This window comes from Bubalus bubalis, chromosome 5 (genome assembly GCF_019923935.1).
Source record: "Bubalus bubalis isolate 160015118507 breed Murrah chromosome 5, NDDB_SH_1, whole genome shotgun sequence".
Taxonomy (NCBI): Eukaryota; Metazoa; Chordata; class Mammalia; order Artiodactyla; family Bovidae; genus Bubalus; species Bubalus bubalis.
In genome coordinates, this window is record NC_059161.1 from 81,657,473 (window position 1) to 81,671,928 (window position 14,456).

The 14,456-nt window shown below is 48.4% G+C and overlaps 1 protein-coding gene across 4 annotated transcripts in view; it reads left to right on the forward strand.

The window, feature by feature from the left end:
• Window positions 1–14,456, forward strand: part of VSTM5 (V-set and transmembrane domain containing 5) — a 35,712-nt gene that overhangs the window by 18,073 nt on the left and 3,183 nt on the right. The window contains exons 2-5 of one of the 4 annotated variants that reach the window (XM_045165787.1): window positions 9,446–9,772; window positions 9,883–10,023; window positions 10,133–10,448; window positions 10,981–13,466. In XM_045165787.1, the coding sequence (XP_045021722.1) occupies window positions 9,446–9,772; window positions 9,883–10,023; window positions 10,133–10,176 (512 nt within the window). In that variant the 3' untranslated portion in view covers window positions 10,177–10,448; window positions 10,981–13,466. Of the gene's footprint in view, window positions 1–9,445; window positions 9,773–9,882; window positions 10,024–10,132; window positions 10,449–10,980; window positions 13,860–14,456 lie in introns of those variants that run through there. The other 3 variants (XM_045165786.1, XM_025286161.3, XM_045165788.1) reach the window with 3 other exon arrangements.

Here is a 14,456-nt window from a genome sequence, read left to right on the forward strand (position 1 = left end):
ATTCTCCAGAGTCATGAATGCTTTTTTTGTTTGTTTGTTAAGGATGTGACTCTTGGAAGATGAGGGCTCGTTGGCAGGGATTAGAAAGTTGGAACTTTCAAGGCTTCCCTGGTAGCTCAATGGTAAAGAAGCCATCTGCCAATGCAGGAGACACGGGTTCAATCCATGATTCGGAAAGATCCCACATGCTACAGAGCAAGTAAACCCATGAGCCACCACCACTGAACCTGTGCTCTAGAGCCTGGAAGCTGCAGCTACTAAGCCCATGTGCTGCAGCAACTAAAGCCTGTGCTCCACAGCAAGAGAAGCCACCACGATGAGAAGCCTGCTTTCCACAGCTAGAGAGTAGCCCCTGCTCACCACAGCTAGAGAAAAGCCCACGCAGCAACAAAAACCCAGCTCAGCCATAAATAATAACTTAAAAAAAAGGAAAACCTGAACTTTTAGCCCCTACCCCTGAAGGAAGAAACGCTGGGGATTAAGTTAATCACTAATGGCCAATGATTTAATCACGCTCATGTCAAAGTGAAAGCGAAAGTCGCTCAGTCATGTCTGACTCTTTGTGACCCCAAGGACTGTAGCCTATCACACTCTTCGTTCATGGGATTTTCCAGGCAAGTATACTGGAGTGGGTTGCCATTTCCTTCTCCAGAGGATCTTCCCAACCCAAAGATCGAACCCAGTTCTCCTGCATTGTAGACAGACGCTTTACCATCTGAGCCACCAGAGAAGCATGTCATGGGACCTCTCCCTAAAACACTAACTGAATAAGTTGGAAGAGGAGAGCTTCTGTGCTGGTGAACAGATGTAGATGCTGGGAGAGTGGTGTGACCAGAGAGGATATATGAGAGCTCCACGTCCCTCCTACATACCTTGCCCTGTGGCATCTTTTCCATGTGGCTGTTCCTGAGTTGTATCCTTCATAATAAAGTGCTCATAAGTAAAGTGCTTTCCTGAGTTCTGTGAGATGTTCTAGCAAATTAACAAACTTGAGGAACCATGGAAACCTCCAATTTATACCCAGTTGGTCAGAAGTACAGAAACTTGGACTTGTGATTGGTGTCTGAAGTGGGAGCAGTCTTGTGAGACTGAGCCCTTAACCTGTGGGATCTGCACTAACTTCTGGTAGTAAGTGTCAGAAGCATTCTTTATGGAGTAAGAAACAGTTTTCCTCTACTGGTTCCTTACCAGCTAACACATACGTTGTCACCAGTCTTTTGCTACTGCAATTGACTGTACTATGCCTCAGTGACAGTATCTGCACTTGTATCTTTGCATCTCTGTGCCCTTACTACTTGTAGGATAAGTTCCTAGAAATAGAATTTCTGGGTCAAAAAGTATGTGCTATTTAATATTTCTATAGGTTTCACCATATTGCCCTTTAAGCAGGTCATTATAAGTGGTCACGCCCACTTATAATCACCACAGTAATTCAGTATAACTTCTACACACTCCTGACAACATAATGTTATCAAACTTTCTCACTGTTCCTAGTCTGATAGCAGCCAAGTCAATCAGCTTTCCCAGCCTAGGTTTCACTGGACTGTGATAAATGTATATGACAGGTAGTACTTAACGAGTGTTGCAACTAGAAATGGTGGCCCTTGCTATTTTGCAGTGATATTTCTGGTTGGGGTACAAATACAGAAACCTGAAGGAAAGCAGCCTGCCAGCCTTGATCTCAGCTTGCATCTCTTTTGTCCGGGTTTGGCTGACATCTGGGTGACTTCCCAAGGCCATTATATAGCAATGTCAAGGGGATGGGAGGAGCTCCCTCAGGGAGGAGCTGAGCTTTGGTCTCTGAGTAATCAGGCACCAAGCTGGGGAATTACTACCTGAGCTAACAGGAGGGATAGGTACCCTATAAATTATGTGTGGATGTCAATCATTAACACCATTCATGGCATCTAAACCAGAAAGCCAGTATTTGGGGTTGCTGTGTTGGCTCCTCATGAAGCTATGTTTCTTAAACTCCAGGCTTGCTTGTTTCAAGAATGAAGGGGACATGCATATTTTAGTTCCAACTTAAAATTGTGCTATTTCTCGTCTTAGCTATTTGACTCTAGTAGGAAAAGGAGTCTTGTCAGGACCTCCCTCAATCAGAACTGTTGCCTCCTCAGCACAGGCCCAACGCCACACTTTCCTATTCTTTCCCAATGGGTAGCAGTTCAAGCGGCAGGGCATGTGTGTTTATTTATCCTTTATTTGTTCTTTCCTACGAGTATATTGTGAGCAACTACGAAGTGCTGGGCCCTGTGCTGGGCACTAGTATTTCTGAAATGAACTGGAGATGAGTTATCCCAGCAGAGACCTGTCCAAGGCAGCTCTGCCTTGCGTGTATGCACTTCCTGCCCCACCCCCACTGCTGTCTCCCCAGTCCTGGTCAGAGGCGGGCCCAGGTTTATCCACACTCAGCATTGCAGGGTGCTCCCAACTGGGCTCCAGCCATGAGTTCTCCTGAAGGTGCATAGGACAGGAACATGTGGTGGGCCCAGGGCAGTGCAGGTGAGGTGCATAGATGATAAGATCGTGGATTCTGCAGCCAGATTGCCCTTTCTGAAGCCCAGTTTAGATATGTCATGCAGATGGCACTAGTTGGTAAAGAATGTTCCTGCCAGTGCAAGAGAAATAAGAGATGCAGACTCAATTCCTGGGTTGGAAAGATCCCCTGGAGGAGGAGGTGGCAACCTGCTCCAGTATTCTTGCCTGGAGAATCCCAGGGACAGAGGAGCCTGGTGAGCTACAGTCCAGGGGGCTGCAAAGAGTCAGGCATGAATGAGCAACTGAGCACACACTTCCTCTTGAACACCATCCTGGAGCCTCACTGCCTGCAGTAACACGTGCAGTTGATCCCAGCCTGTGACAGATTCCTCGTGGTACAGCTCGTCTGTGCTTCCCATTCACCAAGCCTCAAACATAAGCACCTATCGTGCCGCTCTAGGTAGGCTGTTTTCTCAGCTGGGATTGCCCTTATTCCCTTTCAAAATCTTAGTCTTCAAGCCTCAGTTTTAATGATGTCTTGCCTCTTCCCAGCTCCTGGAAATATCCTGGCTTATTACCAGGACAGTTGAAGAGTACCCCGGATTTCCATCTCTGCTCTGACACTTTAACTGTGACACTGCACAAATTTTCTAGCCTCAGTGGCTTTCCTCCTCTTTAAAATGGGGATGATGGTATACCTTCCTCCGGTCAACACCCACGAGCCAGTGCCCTGCTGTGGAGGGGTGTGGGGAGTGCAGGGCTGGGCTCGATCACTAAAAAGGAGATGCAATGAGATCGCTGAGCCATGGAGATGCCTTTGGAAGACAGAGGGTTAAGGAAGAATGACTTGGGACTTACCCGGTGGTCCACTGGTTGCGAACCTGCCTCCCAATGCCAGGGATGAGGATTTGACCCCTGGTCATGAACTGAGAGCCCACACATGCTCAGGGCAGCTAAGCGCACGGCTTCAGCTAGAGAAGCCCGGCACCACAGGTACTGAACCGTTGGATCTGGAGCCCACACCCCGCAGCTCAGCACGGCCGAGATAGCACAGGGCAGAAGGGCTCTGTCCTGCCTACCTAGAGCTGCCTCTGTGCCCAATGTCAAGCCCCCTGAGCGCCTCAGGAACCAGCTGCTGTCTGTCTGGTTTATTCTTCAGTGTTTCTGTGAATCTCAGATAGGGTGACTGGCTGTCCTGTTTTGCCCATGACTATCCTGATTTTAGCCCTGAAGCTCTTGAACCTGGGAAAACTTGCAGCCCTGGGCAAACCAGGAGTCTTGGTCACTCGAGGCCAGTGACCCACTGATGGGGAGGGGATGGGGGTGCTGCAGGCCCTGGGCAGGCTCTGCGTGCTGAGTCCGGCTGGGCCTTACACGTGCTGTGTTGCCTCATCCTTGCAGCCCTGTTCTGGAGGTGTTCCAGTCAGTCCACAGCGGAGGAAGCAAGGCTTCCAGCAGTGAAGGCTCTGTCTGCAGGTCTCACAGCTAGGAGGTCCCCAGGGTGAGCCCCTGTAGACCCACCCGCGGCAGGTGTGTGGTGGAGACACACCTGGAATGACCCTTCCGTGACGGGACTCATCACTCCAGTACCCTGCTCCAGTCCCTCCAAGTTAGGACTCCGAGACTTGGCTTTCTGACTCATAGTTTAGCTGCATACAGTCTTTTTTTTAATGTAATTTTATTTATTTTTATTCAGTTAGTTTTAGTTGTGCTGGGTCTTCACTGCTGCACGGGCTTCTCACGGCAGTGGCTTCTGTCGTTGTGGAGTGCAGGCTCTAGGCACAAGGGCTCGGTGGCTCCAGACACCAGAGCAGAGGCTCAATAGCTGTGACACACAGACGTGGTTGCTCCAGGCATGTGGGATCTCCCTGGGTCAGGGATCACCCATGGGTCCTGCACTGGCAGGTGGATTCTTCACCACTGAGCCACTGGGGAGGCCCCTTAGCTGCATACAGTCTTGATAAGGAGGCTCATGACAATGATGCTTGTTTCCTGGGCCTCTCCTGATGATCACACAGACTGGATAGGTGGCTTTCCAGACAAGTGAGGTGAAAATGAGTTGTGCTGATTAAGGCGCATCCTCCATAACGGGTAATATGTATCTCCCCGTTAATTCATGTTCTTATCTCCCGAAACTGTGGCCCAAATACTAAACAGTATTATCCTTTATTGTGATTTGGCTTGGCTTTCTCACAAGGAGGATATATTTAAGGGAATATATCCTCCTTAAATAATCAATTTTTAAAGGCAGCGAAGCACTACCTCTGTAATTTACTTGTAGGAAAAGGAATAAGGACCCATCCTGAGTGTTATATTCCAGCCTGCTGCTCGGTAGCTGGTGGCACTTGCCTGGTACTTTCTCTTTGACTGGTCTCCAGTGGGCGTCAGCAGCTCTGGAAAGTCAGGTTTTCAGGAAGCCCCTTGGTTCAGGTTCCAGTGACTTCTGTCCTGCTGATGTCTTCAGTTCATGACCTCTTCCTATCTTGGAAATTGGTAGAATTTAGTTCTTTTCTTCTCTCCATAAAGAATTCGAGTAAATACAAAGAGCAAGGTAAACTTTTAAACTTTGCTCACCAGATTGGTCTAATCAGGAGAACTTTAAAAGGTTTCTTAAACATTTTTAAATATCAATTTAATTAGTGTGAAAATTCAAAATGATATAAATGTATAACTTAAATTTTCTGTTGCCATCCAATCTCTAATGAATAACCCCTATTAATACAGCATATATTACTCCAACATTTTTTTATACAGAATATATACAAATTAGCACATATTTACTCATATGTAAATAAGATCATAGCATACTGTTTTACAAATGTAAAAGAACATTTTTTTGGCTGTGCTGGGCCTTCACTGATGCTTACAGGCTCTCTCGAGGTGTGGTACACCGGCTTCTCGTCACTGCGGCTTCTCTTGGTGTGGGCCCAGGCTCGAGAGAACGCGGGCTTCCGTAGTTGTGGTACTCAGGCTTAGGTGCCTTGAGGCATGCAGACTCTTCCGGATCAGGGATAAAACTGTGTCCCCTGCGTTGGCTGGTGGGTTCCTAACCAATGAACCATAAGGGAAGGCCTATAAATTTATTTTTTAACTGAATACCATGTCATAGATATCTTCCTTGGTCCACACAAAATTCATTCTTGTTCATGGCTGCCTGGCATCCATTTTACAAGTGAAATCTGATTTACTGCATCAACTTCCTTGAGTAAAACATTTGAGCCAGGTCTGAATGTTGGCCTGGCCACTCAGTTCCTCTGGACTTGTTCTGGAATGATTTTGGCATATGGGGCAGGGGTGGTTACTCATTAATTCAACTTTTTAAACAATTGACAAACAGTTTGCCTTTAAACACTTAGAATTATTAATTTTCCTATTAATCTTTGCCATAGACAGTTTATTCCTAATTCTATGTACCAGGAAGAGGAGGAACTCTTTGTTCCTAAAACCTAATTAAATGTCTGATTCATTTGTCAGATTAGGAGGAGGTTTCTCTGATCAAAAGAAAATACAGAAACTAACAAGGACCTGTTGGCCAGTTTGCAGCTGTGTCAGCATCTGAAAAACTTGGGCTTACTATTTTTGTTTTTCAGTTTTGCTGTTTCTTGAGCCAAAGTAACTGAAAGGCTCGAAATGGAGGTTCCCAAGGTCCCTATTAAAGCGCTTCCCTGGTGGCTCAGATGGTAAAGAATCTGCCTGCAACGCGGGAGATCTGAGTTTGATCCCTGGGTCTGGAATATCCCCTGGAGAAGGAAATGGCAACCCTCTCCAGTATTCTTGCCTGGAGAATCTCATGGAGAGAGGAGCCTGGCAGGCTATAGTCTATGGGGCCAACAAGAGTTGGACACAACTGAGCGACTAACACACTTCACTTTTTTTCTATGTGTGTAGAAACTTTTGTTTGTTGTTGCTGTTTAGTTGCTAAGTCATGTCTGACTCTGTGACTTCATGGACTGTAGCCCACCAGGCTTCTCTGTCCATGGGATTCTCCAGGCAAGAATACTGGAGTGGGTTACCATTTCCTTCTCCAGGGGATCTTCCTGACTCAGGGATCAAATACGTGTCTCCTGCATTGCAGACAGGTTTTTTACCACTGACCACCAGGGAAGCCGAACCACCCAAGCAGCAACATTTCTATGAGAACATTTCAACAAGGCTCACCTCCTTGTTCACATAATTGTTAGTCGTTCACTTACTCATTCAACAAACATTTATTGGCCAATTGCTGGGTGCCAGGCGTTATGCTGGGTACAGGGAATACTGAGATGAAGAAAGCACTTACTTCCTACCCTCCAAGGGCTGACCTGAAACTTAACCTCTGTTTCCTTCCAGAGAGAGAGAAAGCAAATGTGGCAAAATGTTAGTAATTGGTGAATTTAGTAGAGGGTGCATAGATATTAATTATACTTGTCTTTCAACCGTTCTGTGAGTTTAACATTTTTAAAAATGAAGTTGGGAAGAAAATATTTTTCTGTTACTTGGCAGCTGTAATTCTTAAAAGCCATTATTACCTCCCAGTTTTTCAGCGTAGAACCTATTGGATTATGCCCAGCCACTTAGTGAAGATTTAGGAGAGGAATGGTAATAGGATATTCTGGGGATATGTGTGCATGTACTAAGTTGCTTCAGTCATGTCCAACTCTTTGCGACCCCATGGACCCCATGAGCCCACCAGGCTCCTCTGTCCATGGGATTCTCTAGGCAAGAATACTGGAATGGGTTGCCATTTCCTACTCCAGGCGATCTTCCTGACCCAGGGATAGAACCTGAATCTCCTGTGTCTCCTGCATTGCAGGCAGATTCTTTACCCAGGCAGATTCTTCTACCCCTGAGCCATTGGGGAAGCCCATATTCTGGGGATAGGAGAGGACAATGAGAAAAGTAACAGATGTGGTTACCTGCAGCCACACAGCAGGAGCCCTGAGGCAACTGGGCACCCAACAAGTAAAGGGGTTAAACAGGAAGTGGAGGTGGAAACCCAGGCATGGGCTCCAAGCCCGAATCCTGCCCTACCCCGTCTCCAGCCAGCCCTGGACGTTCTGTGTGTGTGTGGTTGGCGGGGAGAGGGGGCTGGCACAGGTTTGTTACATTCTGTGCCCTCCACTGGCAACCACTGACCTTTGACTTGAGCATAGAGGTTAAATATTTGAGCTTTGGAGTTGGCGACCTTTGTGAGAATCTCAGCCTGGCAGGGTGAACTTAAACCAGCTAGTGAAACCTGTTGATGCTGGAGTTTGTTACAGCCTGGATAGAATTGCAGGGGATTGTGTGATGCTTTAAAGACACAGTGGTGTGTGAAGCAGTTAGCACAGGGCCTGTGCCTGGCACCTACTTAATAAATGTATCATAACATGTACCATCCTAGCCAGTGGCTCAGCTTTTCCTCTGCACACTCACGCAGAAGTCTCTGCTTGATGCCTCTTTGCCTTGCCCACCCCACAGCTGTAATCAGCAAGTTCTGTCCTTTGCTCCCACACACATCCTAAGTCAGACCCCCTCACTCTTTTCAAGGCTGTCTTCATTTGTAGCCACTGCAGCAGCCACCTGACCGTTTTTCCTGCCTCCACACTGGCTCCCTCACCTCCAGACATTCTCCATGGTGGGCTTTCTCAAGCTCGGTGGAGAATGTCACCTTTCTTCTCAGCCTTCTTACGGCTTCCCATCACCCCAACTCCCACATCACGACCCGAGTTCCGCCCAGCCCTCTAGCCTCGCCTCCTGAACTCCCCCCGGCTCCCTGCGCTCTACATTCTGGCCTTCCTTCTGTCCCTCAGACGTGCCAGTTCACTCTCACTTCACTCTTTCAGTTGCCCTCTCTGCCTGAAACACATGTCTTCACATGGTTGCCTCCTTTTCCTCTCTGTTCCTTGGCTCCAGTTCATTTCCACAGAGAGGTTCTCTCTGACCATCCTAATGTTGTGTACCACCTCCATCACCACCTACCTGTTTCATTAGCTTTAAAGCACTTATAAAGTGATCTTGTGTGTTTATTTAACTCTTGTATGTCTCCCTTATACAATGGAAGCTCTAGAAAATAGTGAGTGATAGCCTTGTGTTTTGTTCAGTGTTCTAGCTTGGGATGCCATAACAAAATATGGCAGATTGGGGAGTTTAAGCAACACAGATTTATTTTCACACAGTTTGGAGGCTGTGAAGTCTCAAATCAAGGTTCTGGCATGGTTTGGTTTCCAAGGAGAATTCTCTTCCTGGCTTGCAGACATCTGCCTTCTCACTGTGACCTCAAATGGTCCTTTCTCCATATGAGAGAGACTGTTCTTATAAAGACACGAATCCCTAAGGACTTTCCTGGTGGCCCAATAGTTAAGATTCCACACTTTTCAGTATAGGGGGTGTGTTTGACCCCTAGTTGAGTAACTGAGATTCCACATATCATGTGGCATGGCAAGAAAAACCCAAAAAAGCCAAACCACTAATCCTACTGGAGCAGGGCCCCACACTTATGACCTCATTTAACCCTAATTCCTCCTTAGAGACACCACTTCCAAATATAGCCACCTGGGTGGGATGGGGAAGGGCTTCAACGCAGAAATTGGGGGGAAGGGACTGTAAACATTCAGTCCATAATATTCACCTCTGTAGTGTCACCTTCAGAGCCCAGAAGAGAGCCTGACCTGTAATGTGTGCTAAGGCGCTTCAGTTGTGTCCAACTTTTTGCAACCCTATGGACCGTATGTAGCCCACCAGGCTCCTCTGTTCTCTAGGCAGGAATATTGGAGTGAGTTGGCATGCCCTCCTCCAGGGGATCTTCCCAATCCAGGGATCGAACCCATGTCTCTTATGTCTCCTGCATTGGCAGGTGGATTCTTTACCACTAGCGCCACCTGGGAAGCCCCTGACATGTAATAGGCACTCAATAAATACTTGCTAAGTAAAAGAATGCAGGATAGAAGTTGACTTCCCTGCGAGCCCATGTAAGTGGCCCCACGTCTAGCACTCCATCCCACAGGTCAGGGCGTATCACTGTACATTCCCCAGCCAGCCATCAACGCCACGGTGGAAGAGGACATCCTGCTCTCGGTTGACTACTCCTGCCATGGGATCCCCACCATCGAATGGAAGTACACGTCCAGCTGGGGAGTGCAGAAGATCGTGGAGTGGAAGCCGGGGACTCAGGCCAACATCTCCCAGAGCCATAAGGACAGGGTATGCACCTTCGACAACGGCTCCATCCAGCTCTTCAGCGTGGGCGTGCGGGACTCCGGCTCCTACATCGTCACGGTGACCGAGCGCCTGGGGAGCAGCCGGTTTGGCACCATCGTGCTGCACGTCTCAGGTGAGACGCTCCCGGGGCCCCCGGGGCCTCTAGAAAATTGGAGTGTGTGGGAGGCCAACTTGATATTAAGAGATGTTATCTGCCCGCCCCCCCCCCCCCCGCTCCCGTAGAGATCCTCTATGAAGACCTCCACTTTGTCGCTGTCTTCCTTGCTTTTCTCGTTGCCGTGGCCGCACTGCTGATCAGCCTCATGTGGGTTTGTAATAAGTGTGCCTATAAATTCCAAAGGAAGAGAAGACACAAGCTCAAAGGTAATTCTTCGGGCCTTGTGATAATCGATGCCCGTGTTACCTTCTTCTCACCAAGAAAGCACCCCCAGCTGAGTGGCAACTCACAGCCAGTGTGTCTTTTGCTTTGCAGAAAGCACAACAGAGGAGATTGAGCTGCAGGATGTAGAGTGTTAGCCAAGGCCAGACCCAGTGACATTCCTACCTCAAGAGGAAGACGTGATTTTCCAAGGAAAGGAACACACGCGGCCAGTCCCGCCCGAGCCTCTTGTTCTGCCGTAGCCACACGTTGCTGCTGGGATAGCTGCATGTTGACGACGATGACTGCCTGGAGCTGGACTCTGGATTGGACCACGTCAGTCCCAGTGGCGTGGAGGTCAATGAGGAGGAGGGCGGGGCTGTGAGCCGGCGCTGTGCTCAGCCCTGGGGCCACGGCAGCCCAGTGCCGGGTCTGCTTCCTCATTGCACTCTGCTCTGGCGGGGCGAGGGGCACTGGAGGGGTCCCCATGCCCGTGTGCTTGTGCTCAGTCGTTTCTGACTCTGTGACCCCATGGACTGTAGCCCACCAGGCTCCTCTGCCCATGGGATTCTTCAGGCAAGAACACTGCAGAGGGTTGCCATTTCCTCCTCCAGGGGGTCTTCCCGACCCAGGGATCGAGCCCGTGTTTCTTGTGGCTCCTTGCCTTGCTGGTGGGTTCTTTACCTCCTGAGCCATCTGGAAGTCCCATAGCAGAAGCGGGAGTATTTCCAGACCAAGCATGCAGCACTCTAACATGCTCTCTGTGCTCTAGTCTTCTCTGCCTGTGGCCGCCTCCAGCTTCTCCCATGGGGACTGCTGTGAGCACCTCTCAGAGCAGGGAGAGCACCCCCTCCTCCCTGTGGCTTGGAGCTTTAGGAAGAAGAGCTAAATATGTTCTGGGGGGACCACCATTGGGAACAAGGGACAGGGAGAGAATTGCCTCTTTTCCTCTCTCACTCCAGCGTTAGACTTTCCCTCCTGAGGCCCCAGGGGAGGCCACTGTGAGGAGAGCAGCTCATCTCCACGCGGGCGGCCCCCTGACAAGCTGGGGACACCACCTGTGTGAAGGCTGCGGCTGCAGGATGGGCAGGAAAGTCACCGTGGCTTCGAACCTACCCCCTCAGTCACTCACGCTTCCCGGCACGCCAGGGCCTCGCTGGCTCCCAGTGGGCTGGGGAACACCTGGCCCTCACCTGCCTCACCCTCTGAGTATCAAGTGAAGCCTACAGTAGCACAGAGCACTCCGAGCAATTAAAGGAAGCTGTGAAGAATCTTCCAGAGCCTAGGACGCAATGAGAGCTATGCCGGGTCCTGGAGAAAGTCAAGCACCCTGGAGTGCTGGGGCTCCAGGTCCACTGGGGATGGGCCACAGCTGGTCCTGGCCCTTAGCCTCCGAAGTCACTGGCCACCGTGGGTACCTGTATCTCTCCGTGCCAGCCTCCTTTCAGCAAGTTCTAAAGCAGGCCTAATTTATCTTCCATTCTCCTTTTTCTCTCCAACATTCTTAGCTACAAATCAAAGGTACCACTCCGTTTATTGGTGGAATTTGACCTTATTAGCTGTGTCCCCAGCCCTCAGCTGCAGATTCACCCATGCACACATGAAGGAGACCTAGAACATTCTCTTCTCCCTCCCTCCAAGTCCCAAGTGTCCATATCACTTCAAGCAAGTTGCCTGGAGATATTAGTATGAGGCTTTTGCCTACATACTGTCTCCAGGGTTGCAGGAAGGAATCCTTTGGGGTTACAGGAGCTATCATTGATCCAGAGGCATTACTTGATTCAGAATGCCAGAGAGTAGCTAATCCGCATGACTGATTTGTAGCCCAAGCGCGTGACAGATACGGGTCACCTCGGGCCACCTCGGTCACAGAGGTGTACACAGACACACCTGTGCCCTTTCCCCATGCAGCAGCCAGTGGAACCAGACCTCCGCCATGGAGGACAGGTTTCTTGTACTGGTCTCCAGCACCATGAGGAAGCAGGATGAGACATGCCAGAAAGGATCAACCTGACTGTCCCTTTTTCTCACAGCAAGCCCATTAGCAGGAAATCGGATTAAATCTAGTTAGCTGTCAGAACCTCTGTCCTCTTGACAGCTTACCTGCCTTCCAGAACTCTGCCTCTCAGCTTCTCAGAAGTCAAGGGTGGTAATCTTCGTATAAAAGGAGAAGTGGAAAAGAATACCCAGCGAGACGTACCAATCCAGATATAAATTAAATTTGCTCCCCCACCCCAAATCTTCATCAAAGGTTGTTCCTTCAGCTTTCCATGTCTCTATTTTGCACTTTGAAAGCTCCCCCCAGTTTGAATATTCCTGTGGAAAGTTCTTGATTCTTGAGCCTGGGAGTTCTATTTTCCAAAAAAGAAAACATTAAATCATAGAGGTTTAGCCACTGAACATGTTAAACTCTAAGTTATGTTTCAAGCTGTGAAAAAAAATAAACTGTTTTAAAGGCTGAAATAAAACCTAAAAATAAAGCCCCAATCCTTTATTTGTGAGCCTATCCCTGCAGAGAACTCAGAGGCTTAGAAGAGGTTTCTGTCAGCCACAGACAAGCAAAACCCTCAGCCAGAGCCAGGGGCCTGGCAAAGTTTTAATCGACAGTGGAATTAATCACATTGATTCTAACCATAAATATTCTTCAGCAAGTCAGAAAAACACCATTATTCTCCCCTGCATTATAACCAGACTAATTTGAAGCTCTTGCTTCCAGAATGTGACTTACAATTCAGTAGAACCCTTCCTGCTTCTGGAAGGGGTCAAATCGAGGATGTGGAGGGTGTATCACCCAGTCAACGGTGCGTAGGACGCGGGACAGAACGTACGTACCCTGTGGACAGAATGTCCTGTCTGAGACTGTGAGCTCAAAAACCCAGAAGCATGTACACTTCTCTCTCATTTCATGGTGTTCCAGGTGGCCGAGGATTGCTGCAAGAGAACCTTGGTCCTCTGGAGTCGAGGGAGATGATAAACACCCCACGGGACTTCATGCTCCCTCTGATTTGAAATTGAACCACACACAGCTGAGGAGCCCAGGCAGTGAGAGAGAGCGAGGTTATCAGCATGTCTGGCTCAGTTCAGGGATGCAGAGACAAGGCCTGAGAGAGTATTGGGTTCAGAAAGGCTAGGTGTCTGTACTGAAGGCAGAGAAGAGGTGGCAGACTAGAATGCTAGGAGATGGAACCACGAGGAGCCGAATGTGATGGAGTGAAACTGCAGGGCCGTTGGGTGAAGGAAAACCCTGTCTCCATCATCAGCCTTTATATATCCAGTTTGTTTCTTCTGCCCAGTTTCCAGGAAGACTCGGATGCTTCTAGTTTGCTGAAAGCAGAGCATGTCCTTGTGATCGCGGGCAGTGTGTCTATCCACAGCTCAGCTTCTGATAAGGAATGACGTGAATCTCCAGTACGTGCGCTTGTCTGCACATCCATCACCCGTCCCCACTGTAAGCTTTTCCAACCCTTCAGAACACAGTTACTGGGTCCACTATTTATACTGCTTTTAATTAAAATAAACTTTTTATTGTAGTGTAGTGATAGCTTACAGTGAACGATATCAGATTTGTGATCTTCAAAGATTTAGCATCGGGACCAGGGACCAGGCTTGATCACTCAAGAGCTTTTGTGTAGCAGAGTTTTGTTAAAGTATAAAAAGGCACAGAGAAGGCTTCTGACATAGACACCAGAAGGGTGATGGAGAGTGCCCTCTTGCTAGTCTACACAAGGGAGTTATATACTTTTTAATTAGTTATTACAATAAATCAAGAGTGTCTCAAGGTTGTAAAGATCTTACTAGACTCACTCCCATAATTTACATTTTGAGAGAACAGGATTAGCCAGAAGGTTTTCAGGAAGGAGAAACTGTCCTCAAGCAGGATACATTGTTGTTATATAACCCTTAGTACAGAGTTTAAACTGAGTTGTTTGTTGTGTAATTATCAGTTCTGGGCTTAAAGATAAAAACGTTTTATGTGACTAAGACTAAGAGGGAAAAACAAGTTTGTCCTTTCCTCCTCCTTGAGAATTCCAGATCCCTGTCTCCTCGAGAACCCCAGACCTCTCTCTCCTCAGGGACCCCAGACTTCTTGTCAACCTGCCTAGGAATTGACTCTCTCAGTAGTTGATTTACAATGTTCAGTTGGTTTCAGGTGTACAACAAAGTTTATCTGTTATGTATCAGTTATATATATATATATACACACACACATAGTTGTCTGACTCTTTGTGACCCCATGGGCTGTAGCCCGCCAGGCTCCTCTGTCCATGGGATATCCCAGGCAAGAATACTGGAGCAGATTGCCATTTCCTTCTCCAGGGCATCTCTCTGACCCAGGGATTGAACTCTAGTCTCCTGCATTGGCAGGCAGAGTCTCACCAGTGAGTGTGTGTGTGCATGTGCACACATGCATGCTTAGTCACTTCAGTCGTGTCCAATT